This window comes from Euprymna scolopes, chromosome 6 (genome assembly GCF_053919585.1).
Source record: "Euprymna scolopes isolate OS-2025 chromosome 6, ASM5391958v1, whole genome shotgun sequence".
Classification (NCBI taxonomy): Eukaryota; Metazoa; Mollusca; class Cephalopoda; order Sepiida; family Sepiolidae; genus Euprymna; species Euprymna scolopes.
This window is the reverse complement of record NC_136487.1, coordinates 134,925,403-134,946,489: the sequence shown is the minus strand read 5'-3', so window position 1 is coordinate 134,946,489 and position 21,087 is coordinate 134,925,403. Positions and strand designations below refer to the sequence as shown.

The 21,087-nt window shown below is 30.1% G+C and overlaps 1 protein-coding gene across 1 annotated transcript in view; it reads right to left on the bottom strand.

Annotated features, from left to right (window-relative positions):
- Positions 1-14,939: 14,939 nt before the first annotated feature.
- The window catches only part of LOC145277960 (guanylate cyclase soluble subunit alpha-2-like), a 580,255-nt gene continuing 574,107 nt past the window's right edge, over positions 14,940-21,087 (bottom strand). Inside the window, exon 11 of the mRNA XM_080130085.1 lies at positions 14,940-15,449. Within this exon, the coding sequence (XP_079986211.1) occupies positions 15,251-15,449 (199 nt within the window). The 3' untranslated portion in view covers positions 14,940-15,250. The remainder of the gene's footprint in view (positions 15,450-21,087) is intronic.

Here is a 21,087-nt window from a genome sequence, read left to right as displayed (position 1 = left end):
TATGGTATTTTCAAGCATCTAAACTAGACAATTACATTTTTGATACTAAAAAATGTAATTGTCTAGTTTAGATGCTTGAAAATACCATAAGGTTGAAATAAATTACTGCATCGACAATTATGTAATTTCTGTGTTATATTTTTTATATATAAATATATATATATATGTGTGTATATATATATATGTATACATATATTAATATATATATATATGTGTATATATATATTAATATATATATATGTATATACATATATTAATATATCTATGTATATAGATATATTAATATATATATATGTATATATATATTAATATATATATATATATGTATATATATACATATATAACAGTAGGTTCTTTAGATAAAACAGGGAGAGCATTGGAAATAAAAGAGCACAATTAAACCATCATACTTGACGTTAGCATTTTAAACACTTAAGTTATATGAAAATAATCTCATGAATTCAACATTAGCTCCTCTATAGTGCAATGCAAACAATAATATTTTGGAATTGTTCATTGCAATGAGGCATATGGAAATTCCTCTCGGTACATTGCGGTTAGTTCCCGATCAAAGCTAGCAATCAGTTGATTTCATTGGAAAAGGAGCGATTTTACCGATTTCGATGGCAAGAAAAGTATTGGAAGTGCTGTACATTGTTGATACTCATTCCATCGCAGGCAACGTCAGGTGTCATTGCTAGTAAAATAATAGAGAACTAAAATAAAATATATATCAAAGTAAAAAAAAATATGCAAATTAATATGCTTACATTTGAGAATTTATTTTTACATATACATACATATATATAAATATATACACATATATATATGTATATATATGCATACATGTATATATATACACACACACACACATATATATATGTATATATATGCATACATGTATATATATATATATATACACACACACACACACATATATATATATATATTTATATATTACTGATTTTTATATAGGTACATTACTAAAAAAAGGGATGGAACCTCGGTATAGTCATCTGCGCTGAATCGCCCTGGATGCAGTGAAACTTTTGCCCCTAAACTACTTTATTCATAATAATGAAGTTGATATATATATATATATATATATATATATATATATATATATATATGATGAATATATATATATATATATATATATATAGTATAACACGGATACAAGAGACTTCTTATCTTATCTACAACTGTCATTTATCTGAGTTACAATTATGCCTTATACATTAACAAAGGCTCTATGTTGGGGACCAGAGAAAATCTTTCTTATATCCGTTTTCCTTATATTCGGGTCTCTTATATATTGGTTAGTTCAAATGTATTGAACAATGAAACAATATTTTTAAAGTGCGAAATACATATGTAGATTTATTATACGTAAATTGCACTTATATGGATATATAATTAATCAATAAAAATAGCTTTAAAGCATTATTTATTGCTAGTATTCTTAGAATCGAAGTCAATAAATGCCTGGCGTACAATCGTTTTAGACATATCTTGAAATTATTTTCATTTTCTTCATATATATATATATATATATATATATATATATATATATATATATATATATATATATATATATATATATATGTATATATATGATTGCTGAGCTGGATTGAATCCGACGATATGAAATAAAATGGAGGTGAAAAAGCCCGCATTCATCGGGCGAAACGTTGAGTATTCAGGTCCTTTCACCTCCATTTTATTTCATATATATATATATATATATATATATATATATATATATATATATATATATGTATATATATATGTATATATATACATATATATGTATATATATATGTATGTATATATATATGTATGTATATATACATATATATATACATATATGCATACATATATGTATATATATATATATATGTGTGTGTGTGTGTGTGTGTGTCTTCTTCACTACGTCTTACTTGAACGCCTTTTACCGATAGCGGTTTAATGGAAACATTAACAATTTACACATTTTCTTTTACACATTTTTTAAAAGTTTTTCAGTTTTCAGAGGAAAATGCAGCGAAATACATTTACCAAACCTGTACTAGTCTGTACTCTAAAACACCAACATAATAATATGTGAGGATATATAATAAGTAATAGTAACATTAATAATAATAGCAATAATAATAGTAATAATCGTAACAATGATTGTAATCACAGCTTTATAGTAATACCCTAAACAAGGCACAGTGCTACTTTGATGTGGGGGGGGGGCTACTATCAAAGACAAACGTTTCAGGGATGCTATGTAGGGGGGTTGTCAGCCAGATTTCTGTCCACATTACACTTGAACTTCTGCATGTCAGTGCAGTTGAGGAAGTAGGAATCCGGAAGGGAATTCCAAAGTCTAGCAGTTCTGGGGAATAAACTAGTGGAGTAGAAGGCTTTCTTACATCTGGGGATCTCTACTAAGTAAAGGTGGAACTTTGCTGCTGGTCGGCTTTGTCGGGGGTACTTATGTCGGGGATCGGGGGCTACAAGAGCTTGTAGTTCGTGAGAGCATCCACCATTAAAATACTTGTAAAACAGGCAGAGAGATGCAATATTTCGTCGATGGGACAGAGGTTGAAGCTTAGATGACAGTTCAAGACCTATCAGGTTGGCGACTCTATTTTATACCCTGTCCAGGCGTGAGAGACTAGTAGCAGATGTACCCGCTCAGATGTGACAACAGTACCCCATACATGGCGAAGGCTGGCCTTGTAGAGGTACAAGATACTTTCAAGCGTAAGTAACTTTCTAGCATGGTAGAGAGAGTCCAGCTTCTTAACAGCAGCGTTGGGAATGCTGTCGATGTATCTGTTCCAACTCATGTTCACTGTGAACGTTAAGAAACCGAAGAATTTGAATGAAGTACTTTACAGTAATGCATCTTTAGCTATAGCTATTAGCGGTTGAGGTTTCTTGTAATTATTAAAGGAAACGAGCATCTGTGCAGCATTTCTGACCCTATTTCACAACAGGAGGTCTTCTTGTAGGTTTTCCGCCATAACCTTGGATATATGTTCATATGTTATTCCTTCGTGCCTGTTATAGAGCGTAGTGTACCCAACTCAGAGACTATTTTATCAGGGAGGTCGTTTATGAATATCAGGAATAAGAAAGGTCCAAGGATAAACCCCTGAGGTACACCCACATTTATATCATATTATTTAGACGTACGACCACTGAGGATAACTTGAATTCTTCTCTTATTTAAGAAGGATTTAATTATGTTAAGTATTCGTCCAGTAATACCATTTGGCGATAGGAGGCTAATAGGGCGATAATTTAATGGGTTAGTTCTTTCGCCAGAACTTTGTAAACTGGTACCACAGAAGTAGTTTTCCAGAAAAGCATGATTCGTTAAGGCATTTGTTAAAGAGATTGGAGAGAACTGGAGCAACCTCAGCGGAGAATATTTTTAAAAGTACAGCCGGGATGAGATCAGGTCCACATGCTTTTGGAGTGTCTAGGTTTTAAAAAAACCCTAAACACCTAAAAATATCATGAACTTTAGACGGAGTGATTTTCAGATACTCTAGTCTAGTTTCTGTCCGTAAAAGAAAATCTGGAAGGGAGTGGTTTGCTGGGTCCAAAGTAGAGTTTGAGGCAAACTGACTGGCAAGCGTGTTAGCTTTCTCGGTTACGGTGCAAACAGCCTCATGATTGTTGGATAGTGGGGGAATTGTTGATTGCACATTATTTACTACACTGTTGTAGATTTACCAGAAATCACGAGTTCCTAATTTCTGCGCTTCAATGTGTTTCCTGGTGCTTTCGGTATATTCTCTCTTAGTTGCCATTACTTCTTTATTACAATTACTTCTAGCTTCTATAAATTTTGTCTGTTTGTATTAGACTTATGCCGGATAAATCTGCGGTATTAATGTTGCCTCTGAACAATGGCATCTGCGCAAGTAAAAGTAAAACATGGTGGAGAGTGGCGTTTGCTATAGAACTTCCGTGTGGGAACGTATGCTTCAATTGCTGCTTTGAACTATTCAGTGATTCAGTGTTATTGTGGTTGACGTTAAAGTCACCAAATATATGTATTTAAACACTAGTGTCAAAGGAGAGTTCTACATCTCTGCTGTCAGAGACATGATTGATTAAAGTACAGTCCCGGTCGATGGAGAGCGATAACGAAAATATATATAGCTAACGCTATGTTGTAAAGATATTTTAAAGCATATGAAGTCCTAGTCATTTGATTCTAGTTTAGATTCCTTAGTCATTAGAGAAATCAATAATAATAATAATAATAATAATAATAATAATAATAATAATAATAATAATAATAATAATAATAACAATAATAATAATAAAAACAACAAAAACAATAATAATGATGACAATAACAATAAAATTAATCATAATATTAACAACAATTTTGTTTAATAGTTGTTCAGTATTTTTAGGGTGTTATATATTGTTTAAAGGAATAAAACAATAACATTCGAATAAGGGACGGTGTAACGGCACTTTGTACGTTTGTACAGAATAACATATTTTAATGGGACTGTCAAGCCACAAATAACAAGAATGATTATAAAACTCTATTGTTAATGGCAGCAACTACTGTAACTAATAATCATCGTCGGTATCAGTCAGCAAATCAGAAGTTAAATTATAACAAATCTTTAACAAAATGTCATGTGTCCTCATTCTCTTTTACGATTCTTTTTCTATGTGTCTCTTACTTGGAACTGAGTTCAGTTTTGTTTTCAGCCGGAGAAATACGCCCACAACATGCAATCAAATACATGCGCGTATAAGCGCACACGCATGCGCACGAAGCGTATATAGAAGTTAAATTATAACAGGAGTATGTCATCTTTTGCGTTTACGATTCTAATTTGTTGTATTGTCTTAGCCTGATGATTTTCTACGGTGATGAAACGCTGAAACCTCTCCATAGCTTAATTGCCATAAATTTATTTTCATAGCTTACGACTTATCACTACTCATATATTGAGTACTAATGAATTAAATATTGAAATAAGTCGATATATAAAATAGTATAACTTCTTATGGCATTTTTATGTAAATACATGAAATTATACATATATATATATATACATATATATATGTATAAACATATACCTATAATACATATACACATATAATATATATACACAAATATATATAGAGAGACACAAATATATACATAAAATATATAATTATTTTTTTCCTATAATAATTAAATAATATATATATATATATATAAATAATATAATATATATATATAAATAATATAATATATATATAAATAATATTATATTTATAATATAAATAATATTATATTATAATATAAATAATATTATATATATATAATGTTATATTTATAATATAAATAATATTATATAATATAAATAATATTATATATATAATATTATATTTATAATATAAATAATATTATATATATAATATTATATTTATAATATAATTAATATTATATATATATAATATTATATTTATAATATAATTAATATTATATATAATATTATATTTATAATATAAATAATATTATATATATAATATTATATTTATAATATAAATAATATTATATATATAATATTATATTTATAATATAAATAATATTATATATATAATATTATATTTATAATATAAATAATATTATATATATAATATTATATTTATAATATAAATAATATATATATAATATTATATTTATAATATAAATAATATTATATATATAATATTATATTTATAATATAAATAATATTATATATATAATATTATATTTATAATATAAATAATATTATATATATAATATTATATTTATAATATTATATTTATAATATAAATAATATTATATATATAATATTATATTTATAATATTATATTTATAATATAAATAATATTATATATATAATATTATATTTATAATATTATATTTATAATATAAATAATATTATATATATAATATTATATTTATAATATTATATTTATAATATAAATAATATTATATATATAATATTATATATATATATATATATATATATATATATATACTCACATTTGTTGAATTCAAAATTTATTCCCGGTACCCATCATTTTTTTTTGTTTTCAAAATAAAAACTTTGGTGCATTTTACAGATCTGTTTCCTCCACAGGGAACAATCAATATTAATAATGCGTATTCCCTCCGTGGAGTCATCAGAAAAAAAAAATAGAAACCCTATTTAGAGAAATAATTCATAAGTAGATAATATGTAAAATTCAGAAATAATTAGACCAACGCGCATCGAACCATATACAGTGAACTTTCACGTTGTCTTAATTTATACATAATTTTTTGTTATATTATAACAGACGTAGAGATTCCGTATTGTTATTTAATTAATTGGAATTTTTTATTGAGTTGAGTAATTTTGTATTATTTATTTATTGCGGACTATTATTCTCATCTTTTAGTTGTTGGTAAAAATGTGGCGAGACAACTATGGAAGGCAGTAATTGCTGAGGATGCAGTTAGGAGGTTCGGAGTTCCTATCCCGTCGCAGTTAACCACCCGACAAAGGCCTGAGAAATAGTTAGCCGAAACGTCGGTAAACTACAACTATAAGATTAGATTAATAGCCCGCAATAAATAAATGGACAAATAGAGCTGCTGAGTTAAAGTATTAATATTCACAAATGCGTACATTTTCAAAACAAAAAGAACGTATATATGTTAGGGGTGTGTGTTCCTTGAAAGAAGCGTTGATTGAGTTTGAATAAAATAAAATACGTATTGGATACGTTTGAAGCCAAGAACAACGCATTAATACGGAAATAAATAAATAAATTTTATTTTCGTAATAATACGTTGTCTTTGCTTCAAACGTATCTAATACGTATTTTATATATATATATATATATATATATATATATATATATATATGTATGTATTTTGTTAATATTAATGTTAATTGATGGTAATTCATTTTAATATCGCCACAGGTATTAATGCCAATTATGAAATATATTTCATCAAAAATATACTGTCATTAATACTTATTGGTACTTATTTAAATAACGACTATGGGAAGGTGCCACGAAAGATAGCCTTGAAATGCAGGACAAACATTTTTCTCACCATATAAAATATTAGTACTGTATCCTCACTATTCTCGCACAGGTGACACTTTGGATTCGATGACAAATACTTAACTTAATCTAGTATGGGCGGTTTGGTTATTTAAATTAAATAAATGCTGTATGATGAATTAGCCTTGCTTAACAGAATTTTAATAAATATGTGAAATCATAAAGAAAGTCATATATAAACGAGTATATCATACAATACATCATAAGGATGCATTGTACTGCATGATAAAATAACAGAAATCAATCACAGTCTTCAATTTCAATTTTATGCATCGAATTACTAACGGAAAAAAACTGCAAAGGATTTTTTGAACTCATATTTTCAGATATTTTATTATATTATTAAAAGATTTTAATAATGATTGCAATCTTAAATTAACTTGGATTAGAACTACTAGAACTGATTAATGTAACGCATATATTCATATATTGCTTTTACATAAATGTGTAAGACACACAGACACGTGTTTAATGTTTTTAACAATCATCAGTATGGCCGGAAATAACTATTGCGCAGGTCGCCAAATTGACTCCAATGATCAGTGACTTTTATCAAACGCCCTAATCAATTCGGCAACCATGACAGCTATAGGAAAGAGGGGAGGAACAAACCCAATATATTCTTTAGGAATATAGCAAGCTAGACAGAATATTTGATCCCCCAAGAGCATATAGCGTATATATTTATTATTTGTTTTACATATTCTGTATATCGACCCGTAAGAACAAGCATAAGTCTTGAAAACGCATTGCTACTTGTAGCTGAGATCAAAACCTGTTTTACAAATGTTTAGAGAGATAATGTTTGCATAAAAAAAAACAGTATAAGGACTAACATTGAACAATCACAGTAAAGATTTGTTGGGATTTTCCCTGTTAACAGGAAATCTTTATTCCGATTACATATACATTGGAGACTATAAAAAAATCTATTTTAAAAAGAATTTTTTTATCTTCGTTTGTCCGTAAGTCATTTAGTCTTCTGCAATCGCTGAACAAACCTGATTTCTTGCACTAACAATTGCTCTACGTTTTCAGGGACCATCAGTTGCTTACCATGAGACACTTTTCTGGAATTTAAAAACAAATAGTATATTTAATCATAGCTCCCCACCAGTGTTGGTTAAAAATTACTTCTCCTAAATAAAGAAACACACACACACACACACACACACACACACACACACACACACACACACACACACACACACACACACACACACACACACACACACACACACACACACACACACACACACACACATATATAATATTTTTATTTATAAAAAACAGTATTTGCTACATATATGCAAACACATTTTTGCAGTTTCTGTTTTCAGAGACATCGCGTCTTCAGGCCTGATGTCACGATGTCTCTGAAAAGAGTTATTGCAAAAATATGTATGCATATAGGTAGCCAATAATGTTTGCATGAATAAACATATTATAAACACGCTCCTTTTATTCATCGTGCACTTTTTAATAAACACATGAGGTTCAGAAGATTTACATCTTCGAAACTAAAAATATAAAGCCATTATATATATATATATATAATTCTATGATAGACATTTATATAGATAAACAGTTTGTTTTAATAACTTAATAGTTATCTTCACAATATTTCATAGTGTGGATAATTTACGATGAAAGTTTTACTACCCTCGGCTCTATTTTTACTGTAGAACAACCTATAATGAGTGTATTAGTTTAATTCATTACAAGTTATTTCAATGGACAGGATAAAAACTATCTGTCCATATCGTCAGATGATTCAAGTTAAAATTATAATTGAATAAACATATTTCCCTATATATATATATATATATATATATATATATATATATATATATATATATATACATATTATATATATATATATATATGTGTGTGTGTGTGTGTGTGTGTGTGTGCATACATATATATGGGGAAATATGTTTATTAAATTTTATTTCACCTTTTATTTATACAAATCCTTTAATTTATGAAGCTTGATGTAACGACAGAGCAAAATATATATACAAATAAGTGACAAAAGTCTACATTCCAAATTTCAAGATGTTGACCTACTTACTGTTTAATTAATAATATGTGGTTATAAATATTGATGTATAACGGTAATGTACATCTAAAAACATAAATAAGTTAAAGTATCTTATAATTCATACTGGAATTGTCCGTAATTATGGATAAAGTACTTGGTAAAATTCAGTTGCTAGTTACAGTATACCAGATGGTGATGGGTTCAATCCCGAGAGCGGGCAACAGTTAAAATACAATTGCGAATTACTTAGGAATTTTACCCAGTAATTGCTGACGGCACTAGAACTTACTACTTCGTAGATTAAATAAAGTGTTTCATAGAAATATCCCCAAACTCAACAAGAGACATTTGAAAGAGGTTGCAATCGTTTTGAAAATAATGATGAAGATGAGAATAGTATTCTGAAGAATAGAAATAATATCGAATCATAAATCCATATCTCCAAAATAACAAACACACCGAGTATTATATTTCTAAAACGTTCATAGCGAAGAAAATTTAAACAATAAATCAATTTGCTGGAGAACTTTTTAAAAATTTAAATTAACTACATTTTTATTTGCAATAGGAATTTTGGCTACGTATAGGCATACATGTTTAAATTATAAACTTTTTAGAGCTGTAACATCAACTGACAGACAGGCGTTTTGAGAGTCGCAAGTTTCAGTGAACTGATGGTGTTTATATACTAAACTATAGTTCTTATAGTTATTGTGCAGTATTTTTGAAACACTGTAATTCTATATGGTTAACGCCCAGAATCTTTTCACACGCATGCACGCTCTCTCCTTCTCTCTCTCTCTCTCAATCTCTCTCTCTCTCTCTCTCTCTCTCTCTATATATATATATATATATATATATATATATATATATATATATATATATATACTTGCGGGGGGCGATCGTAAAATACGCTTAAATATGATATTTTAATTTGTCCAGATTTCGTATATATTAGTATAGAGTAATGATTTCAAAAGTTAAAAAAAAAGTAGTTGGGTTCCTTCAACTAGAATTGAAACCGAAAGCAAATCTGTAGCATTCCAAGTTAGTTATGTTACCACTGTTATATATATATATATATATATATATATATATATATATATATATATATATATATATATATATAAATATGCATATGAACGGCATAAAAATGAAAAATGAAAAATGAACGAACATGAATGTACAAAATGTATTACAATTTTTTCAATTCTGATCCATTGTTAACGTCTTAAAACATATTTTACCCGGCTAAAACTTATAAAGGAATAGTCCGTGAAATATTTAATTATTTGAGGCCCCTAGCGCAGCTCTGCGATTTTAGTTTCGGTTTGAGATAGAGTTTGAAAATATGGAGACAGACAGACAGACAGACAGACATATAGCCTTTTATATATAGCTTATAATATTTTTATTTGTCCAGATTTCGCCTATGATTCAAAAGTAAAAAAAAAAGTATTCAGGTGCCATCAGCTAGAATCGAAACCGTCGCATTTAAAGCTGGTAATGTTACCACTGTACAAAAGTGACGTGCATATGAAAAGATTAAAAATAAAAAAATTAAAAATAAACTAAGATGAATGTACAAAATGTATTAAGATTTTTACAATTTTGATCCATTTTGGACACTTTAAAACTATTTTAACCGGCTAAAGACTCATAAAAGAACGATCCGTAAAAAAACCCAATCATTTGAGGCTCACATTCTTTTAACATCTATTGTGTTTTTCTGTCGCTTCTTTCGTAAACCTCATAATAATATATCGCCCCCCCGCTATAAAGAGTTTTTCGAATTCTAATTTAAAAATACATTTCTATTTCTCATCTAAATGTTTTCATAGTCTTTTCACATTTTAATTTGTATAATGCCGACCTTTTCTGCTCTTCTAAGAAGCATTTAGCTTGGAAATATGATGACATAAAGAGGTTTCTTCTTTATTTATTTTCTGTAACCCTTAACTATAAACTTTATATTCTTAACCCATAATATATATATATATATATATATATATATATATATATAAATAAATAAATATATATATATATATATATAAATATATATAAATAAATAAATAAATGCATATACATATATATATACATATATATATATATATATATATATATATATATATATATAATCAAATAAAACAGACGTTTTTGTCTATCAATACAATTTTTATCTTTTACAACATCCAAATAACGGTCGACTTCTGGCAGCAACTAGCAGCATCTGACTGATGTAATCGCCATATCTATCGTAAGTCCGAGTACTTTCCAATACGTCTCGATTCATCGTCAGATATAGGTTAATCAAACTGGTTTTAAGCAATTTATATAATTTTTTTTTGTTTTGTTTTCATACGTTATATATATATAAAAAAACAATTATATAAATTGTTGAAAACTAGTTAAATTAATCTATCCCCGATGATGAATCCAGAAGGATTGGAAAGTACTCGGACTTATTATGAATATGGAAATTGCATCAAATAAAATAGAAGTGAACACCGTTATTCATAAGTTATAATGGATCAAAAATAGAATTAGTCAACAAAAAAGTATATTTTATTTAATGAAATATGCCGAAGAGAAGAGTACTGCCTAATACGCGCGCACACACACACACACACACACACACACACACACACACACACACACACACACACACACACACACACACACACATATATATATAGATTTATATATATATATATATATATATATATATATATATATGGATTTCATTATATGTTATTCACATTTCGGATTACATTGATAGTACATCTTGGATCTCACGGAGTACAATATCATTGAATTTATTGACTTTCTGGATTTTACGATACTCCTTTCACGCCTTGGATTACATTCTCCTCATTGTGGATTATGCTTGATACATGTTCATTAATTGTTTGCCTTTTCAAAATTGTAACGAAGACTTTGGCACTACACTATAATTAATTCCCGCTTGAATTCTGGATTTTTCTGTTTGGCTTCACGGATTGATTGAATTAGTAAATTCATCAATTATTTGGAAGTCTTATTATTGAAAATATTTTTTGTTTCACACAAAACAATTCTTATATATTTTTTCACATTTATGGTAACCAATGATGCAATCTACTAATGTTAATCTTCTGATGAACGTGTTTATCTTCGAAAATTCATGGGTGAAAACTTTTCGTTATGGTAATTCGTTCGTTGAGCTATTGATAGATTAATAAATAGTTTTTTTTTTCATTTTTTTATTTTAATTACCGATTTTCTTTGATTCTATCTAGTAAATTAAGATTTTTATTACATATATATATATATATATATATATAATTTTTTTCACAGACAAGCAAAGTCGCAGCTGACACGAGCTATGGCAGCCAACAAACTAGGAGCCCAAAACTCGAGTTTTGCCCTCATTAGCCCTTGTTTGAGACGAATTACGTTCATTCCATAGTCGGTTTTCGTCGCGGTTGGCTTGATCTGTGTTAGTTTATAGACTTTCTTGTGTGTAGCGTGTGTAGAGTACTCATCTTGAATTCAAGAGGCTCGGGTTTCAAATCCCAAGTTCAGATGTATTCAACTGATGAGCCCAAATAAAGGCGAAACTTGAGTCTTGGATTTTTCATTCTGTCATAGATCATGTGAACTGCAGCATTGTTTGGCTGTGGAAACAATTATACCATCTTTCGTATTTTAAAGATTATATATATATATATATATATATATATATATATATATATATATATATATATATATACTCTTCAGAATAATGTAATGCAATGGATCTACTGGTATGGAAATCCAGTGATTATTGGATTTAAATAATAATATATGTACTGAACTTATGTGACTCATCATCTAAACAAAGGATAAACCAAGGAATTATGCCGACTTCGGATTGTTACCTTGTTCCGTGGAAGATTCAAAATACGCCTTGGTTCCCTTTACCTCACTGCTACCAAAAACTTTCACTTCGGAATTAACCATAAAATTTGGATATGAAATTCAATATCTTTTTTATTTAGAACCAATATATGATTTGTTTTAAAAACTTTGAAAACTTTTAATAATAATTTTCTATGTTTATTGCATTGAGCAAACTACATATAAACCATTATCATATTTGCTAATATTTTCTTCTCCGAGGAGATGGGTAGACATCGAAAATCTATAGGTTAAGAAATATACTTATTAAAATGTATTCTTTGTCTTGCATATAATAAATATCCTAGATTTGAAATTTAACCATTTCACACCATAAAATTTAAATTACTAAATTATGATATATATATATATATATATATATATATATACATATATATATACATTTACAGCATTCATAAGCTAAATTTAACACCCAAATGAATGCTTTGACGATGATAATTACGAATCTTAAAAGGCGAACCATTATAAGATACATATGCCTTACTTAAAAAATCTTAGGTTTATTTTAGGTGTCTTTAATAAAAGTCAACCCAATATTTTTGCTGAAAAGGAGACTTTGTTTCAAAAACTATATGTTAAAATTATTGTCCATGACTAAATGTCTATCGCAATAAAAACATCGTTTACGAAACGATCGTACAATTTATTGGCTTTTTTTAAATTTTTAATTTTTAATTTTAATTATAAATTATCACTCATCTTACTGAGTATTAAAATAGCTCTAGGATATATGTATATTGAGCTTATATATCTGCATTACAACGAGCACTGTTCTTTCTTGTATTTTAATTACATTAGTGATTTTAATATCCCATAAAAATACACTCTGCTCTTTAGACTACTGTTCTAATCCTCTTATATATATATATATATATATATATATATATATATATATATATATATATATAGACGTCTGAAACGTGCGTAAACGATTTCAATGACTTAAAAACATAATTACAATGATCCAAACATAATTCTCAATGAAAAACCAAGACACGGAATAATAAAATAATGTTAAAAAATACACATTGTTGGTGAATACTCCCTTATTTAAATTATATATATATATATATATATATATATATATATATATATATATATATATATATAGGTGATTTAATGACGTACTAGATGGTTTTCTAACGAATATTAAAAAGTATACTTTTTTTGTATAGTTTTAAAGGTTAAAAACTTAAACACTGTATATATATATATATTAAATCGTATGTCTTTTCTTCTAATTTTATGGATATTTATTCAATCTTGCTTGTGCGCCAGACCACTGGAATGGTTTCCTATCTTGATGGAGAATAAGGGAAAATAAATCTTACACTAATCAAAGTGAAAATCATGGATAATTTGAAAAAAAGAAAAGCATTAAAATACTATTTCAATTAAAATAAAAATAAATATAACAGCGCAGATCCGTTGCAACAATCGGATACATTGGAATTGACCAAGCAGTGATAAAAAACAAAAAAACGAGTCTTTGATACAGCAGAGACACATTCAAATATTATATTTTTTTGTCTCATGAGCACAAAACCTACAATACTTTAACCTTTGCTAGTTAACTTTAATTAAAGCCATGGATTTCTTTTTAATCGGCAGCTTAAAGGCTTCAAACTGACTTTCATATCTTAAAGACTCACGAAGTAAATGTTTTGTCAGCCATTTTGATCCATTACTAGTACCCACGCAAAAAATATCCGGTGTAGCGTTTATTCTCGCAAATATTTTCTTTGTAAATATGTTTCGACTTTTCTTGGGAGAAACCTGGTAGAAAACCAGATGGTCTGGAAGATTGCGAGGCGAAAAAAAAAAAAAAAAAGAGAATTTTTTTTTTTTTTATACGGCAAGTTTTTAACATATTCTTAAATTCAAAAGAAAATAAAAGTTTCTATTCTTTTCAGGTGAGGTACGCAAACGTTTGCAAGACACTGCACTTGCTTATTATTATTATTATTATTATTATTATTATTATTATTATTATTATTATTATTTCTAATTTACAATGCTTTTAGAGTTTCTCAATGTTGTATTTCGCATTCTTCTTCAGTTTTCAGTTTTCTTCATCTTTATTTTTATTCAATTTTTGTTTCTCCTTTCGGCTAATCTTTCCATTTAATTGCACCATTTTCATCTTCAAGAGTTCTTTATGTGAAAACTGTCCACGGCCAAAGCAATGTGATCTATTTGATCTTCATCCGGCTCTTCACAGACGTCTGGGTGAACATAACCGACTAGAAAATATGGGACTCCTTCAATGTAGTCCGGGAAACCGTTTGGTAAATCCGAGCGAGACCGAGCGGAGAACTGGAAGCCGGGCGTGTCCTTTAATAACCTGAAATGAGAAAACGCAAATAGTTTAGGAAGAAAAATATTGTATCAGTTTGTTTAGAATTAATAATCGAAACCGGAACCAAAACTTATGAAGAATTCTTAATAAAATCATTTATGAAAAAAAAATAGATTACTGGAGTGCCATTATAATTATATAATCGAAAACGAAACCAAAACTCATGAAGAATTCTTGGTAAAACTATTTATGACAAGAAATGGAAGTACATAACAATTAAACGACCCTGATATAAGCGTGATACAGAAAATAACATACACGCTATATATATATATATATATATATATATATATATATATATATATATATATATATATATATATGTGTGTGTGTGTGTGTGTGTGTGTGTGTATATGTGTGTGTGTGTGTGTCCACAGCAAAACAACGTCGGAACTGATACGAAAGCTAACGGAAATAATCATGGTGAAAATTCTTATATATATATATATATATATATATATATATGTTTTTTGTGTGTATATTTATATTTTTATGAATATGTATACTTATATAATTGTATATACGTGTATATGGGTACATGTGTGTGTATGCACGTATGTGTGTATGTGTCACTGGAGATCCGTACATGTATCTTCATTTGTATATGTATGACTGAGTCTCTCTCTCTCTCTCTCTCTCTCTCTCTTTCTCTCTTTCTATATATATATATATATATATATATATATATATATATATATATATCCTTATGTGTGTTTATGTATATGTTTCTATGTGCGCGTATACGAATGTATGTGCTCATGGGTCGTGTGTATATGCATGAGTGTATATTGGTATATCTATATCTATGTACACATGTATGCGTTTGCATACATCTGGGTGTTGATGTCTCTCTCTATATATATGTGTATCTATGGGTATGCATGGTTGAACGTATATATACGGGTACAGTTGTAATTGAATTTATATGCATATATGTGTTTATATGTATGTATATGCTTGTATCAACAATACATTTAACACTGAAAATTAAATTAAACATAACCATTGCCCAAAGCACCATGTTAGAAGCCCACCCCATGTATATATGAACTTAACGATGAGTCTACCTAACCTCGCATTATTAACTACACCCATGTATTTACTTATTTATTTATTATTATTTATTTATCCTAACTTTACTTTATTAACCTGGTATAAATATATACATATATATATATGTCTGTATATTTATATTTTTATAAATATATATATTTATGTGTATATACGTGTATATGAGTACATGCGTGTGTATATGTATGTATGTATGTATCTATGTATATATATGTACATATACTTCTTACTAAAGATCTATATCTCCACGTATATGTATATAGGTAGGTGTGTGTATATATGTATATGTGTCTATGTATATATGTAAGTATGTATATATGTATAAGAGTTGTGTGTACATGTGTGTATATCTGTATATAGATCCATGTATGTCTGCATATACATTGTTTATATATATATATGTGTGTGCCTATCTGTCTGTATATGGATGTGTAGAAATGTACATATGCATGTATTTGTATGTATGCGTATTTGCACGTGCGTTAGCGTATGTATTAACTCTTAACTTCCTAAAAAACAACCCATTGTAAAATGAAACTAACAAGTCGACTTATAGCAACTACGAAAATTTCAAATGGAACCCTGTACTTGTCAAACACATGACATCTACACTAACCCTTTCCCCCTCTCTCTCCCTCTCTTTCCCTTTCTCTCTCTCATCTACTTAATATACCTTGCTTAACAAGCAAAAAGCAGTCAAAATTTAAAACCTAAAAATTGAAACTTATCCCCATCCTCTCCTTACCCCCTCTCTTCTTTCTTTACCATCCTCTCTCCACACCTCCTCCCTATATCCATATATCTCCACCCACGCCTACCTGAATCTGCTACCCCCACACAATACAATCTAATGTATTTTAACCCTAAAAACTGAAATATTGTCAATACCCGCCCCTTATTATTTCCTACCAAACCCCCTTTTTCCTTTTATTTTCTTTTCGTATTTCTTCTAAAACACGTCTTCCTAATACTAACAACCATTTCTGTAAGGTATGACGAGGCTGTTGGATCGTAAACACGCTCCAACATCCGAAACACATGTAACCAAACAGATAAAACGGTAATAAAAAATGAAACACATATTTGCTCTGCAATAGTATTGCCCACTCACTTCAGGTTTTTACTAATTACCAGTTTTACCATATATATATATATATATATATATATATATATATATATAATAAAATAATTTTTTGCGAACATTTAATGCTCTCTAATAATATATTCTACATCTCATCAAAATCGGGTATATGAATTTCAAAAATCTTCCATGTTCCCTTTGCTATCGTTGAATAAAACTAAATTAATATCCCACAATGTTCCAAACTTACATCGAGCGCTTGCGTGCAAAATTTCATATCGGATTTTATAAAGATATACAAGCACATGCATGTAATCTTCATAGCATCGGACTACATTCGATGAGCTGAGTCCCAGAAATAACTTTAAGTGAACCTCACGCCACATCGGACCACAAGGGAACACCCATGGTGGTGCACTTCCCGTTGTTTAATGATTCAGTTCTGTTGTTGCTTAGACAATAATTAGGCTTCGTATGGAATAATACGAGGTCGTTTCAAAAGTAATGCTTCATATTTGTTTTGTTGTTTTTCATTCCACCCAGACAGATTAGAGAGGATCGCAAATCGTATTCTTATGATAACTGAATTTGCGCATTCAGGACCAAAAAGCTTTATCGCTCTTTTGCAGATATTTACGGTGTGAGACTCTACGAAAGCAATCCCTGTCATAAACGCTCGTCAAAATCAGGTATACATCGTTGAATTTCTGGCAAAAGTACATAGAGAATGAGGGTGACTATGTAGACAAATAAAAGATTACTGTTTTTAATCGTACCACTTCTCTTTTCGTAGCTCTTCAGTTTTTTTAGTTAAAATTCAAAAGGTCGCTGGTTAAAGTAGCCAAATTGAGTTAAAAAACGGAGGCTAAATTCATCAAATGATTAGAAAATGTAGTTTGAACTTTGAAGAAACATATTTAAATATAAATCAGCGAAAAAAAAACAAAGGAGGTAGGGAAAAAACGAGAGAGAGAGAGAGAGAGAGAGAGAGAGAGAGAGAGAGAGAGAGAGAGAATGGTAGAGTGATTACAAAAATATTACTTTTCTACTCAAGGGTCACCTTATATCAAGGACAAAAGTTACTCAAGGAGGAGAGATAATGACGAAGGATATTACGCAAGTCTTCAACATGCTAAATGGAATGAATAAAGTTTTAGTATATTCTAGCCCGGCGTTGCCCGGGTGTTTGGAGGTGTGTGTGTTGAGCAAAAAAAAAAAAAAATGTGGTAGTAGGCAGGTAGGATCGAACCCGTACCGCGAACGCAGGAAAAGAACGTGAAAAAAATGTGACGTTTTTACTGTTGCGCCCATAGCCAAACCGAAACTGAAGTAGATTTAAATTAAGGCTAGTCAATCGAAAAGAGGCGATGGCTTTCGAAAATATCGTCGAAAAATATAAGCGAGCCCTCCGTAAAGAAAAGTGCCCAGTTGAGGGCGAAGGAATTAATATTTTTAGTTAATTTTTCGATATTTGTCGTTCGTGGGTCGAGCTTCAAAATGATACCGATCTCGTGAAAATCCATCGCCTGTGTCGAAAGTTTTAGGCAGACATACATACATACATACATACATACATACATACATACATACATTTAAATAGACAGCTGGGATTTATATTATAGAATATGGAGGGGTTATTTGCTTCTCCACTGAGCAAAGTAGGCATGAAGCCGTTTTTTAATGTGGAGAAGGGGAGGGGAACGGGGAATCGGAACCATCTGCCGATAGGTGGGAAATGGGAGCTGGATAGTGAGAGCCTCTTGGTATATAGGGTTGCCCCTACATGGACCAGAAGCCCATTGCCACAAGGACAGTGGTCTTTAATTGCAGCATCTGCCGGAATAGATACTCCACTTTGATCTTTGCCCGAAGGCCAAACCCTCTGCGAAAAAGGGAAGAGTTTATTATAACGATTTGATGTAATTTAAAGGCTTTTACATCGTCAAACGAAACTATTTAGGCAAGTATTTTAATGTTCGTTTCTTTCCGACAAAAAACAACGTATTTTGTAAATAAATAAACTTGAGCTTTGATCGTTTAAAAGATTTTATAAAAATATCTCAGCTTTTTATATAGAGTTTATAGTCCAAAAATATCATAGTCGGTCCTTTGAGCAGATATACTAAGATAATGCTTTTTACGAGGGGCGTGCAATAAGTAATGCCTCTAACCCACTTCCCATAGCAGTACAGCAACGAAACTTGGCACAGTTATTAGTTTTTCTTTACATAGGAACCACCCAGAGTTATGCATTTCTCCCATCGTTTGATGCAGCTCTGGAGACCGTTTTTGTAGAATATCCCAGGTTGGTTCTGCAACCACGACATGACTTCAGAAATCAAGGCTGCATCATCTGGGAAACGCTTTGATTAAAAAAAAAACTTCATGGCTGGGAAGAGGTGAAAGTCAGAGGGCGCAAGGCCAGGAGAGTAGGGAAGATGGGGAAGGATTTCATAACCACACGCCCGTTCTTCTGATCTGGCGACATGCGAGTTGTGGACCAGAGCGTTGTCCTGCAGGAGGAGGGTACATTTTCTGATCTTGCCCCGCCTCTTGATTTTGATAGCTTTCCTTAATTTCCTCAAAAGTGAAGAATAATATGCTCCTGTAATTGTGGTACCCTTTGCCAGAAAATCTATCATCACTATTCCGTCCTGGTCCCTTGCCTTCTTTGGAGGTAGTGAGTCCAAGTGCTTCCACTGCATTAACTGGGCTTTGGTCTCTGGATCATAGTGATGACCATGGTTTCATCCTGTGTAATCAGTCTTTTGAAAAACTTTGACTCATCTTCTTGGCACATCTCCAAATTCATCCTCGAGCACTCGACGCGTTCTTGCTTCTGGAATGGTGTGAGCAACCTGGGAATCCATCTGGCAGACACCTTATGCATATGCAAATGGTCATGAATGATAGTTTCCACAGACCCTGTGCTAATCTTGACATCTTGGGCTATTTGGCGAATAGTAATGCGCCGATCTTCCAAAATGGCAGCCTCAACTTAACGGAAAGATGCCTCATCAATGGCAGAAGGGGGGGGGGCGATCAGGTCTGGAAGCTACTTCCACAGTTTTCCGGCCATGTTTGAATTCACGATTCCAGCGTTTTACAAGGTCATATGATGGGGCATTATCACCATAAGTTTCTTTCATTTCATCAAAAGTCTCCTGTAGTATGCGTCCTTTCGAATACAAGAACCCGATCACTGCTCGACATTCAACAGGCTCCATTTCACACCTGACTCAGTTCAAACACCTGTAAAACAGAAACCACAATTAGTTCAGAGCTGTAATTTGCCACATAACCTGTAGAGATATAAATCATTGCACTTGCAATATTTCAGCTTGATCAGACAACTGGAAGTGGTCCAGGGGCATTACTTATTGCACGCCCCTCGTATAATAATGTTAATATCTGTAATTAATTTTATAATAATATTAATATCTCTAATTAACTGCTAGGTTCGTTTTATTT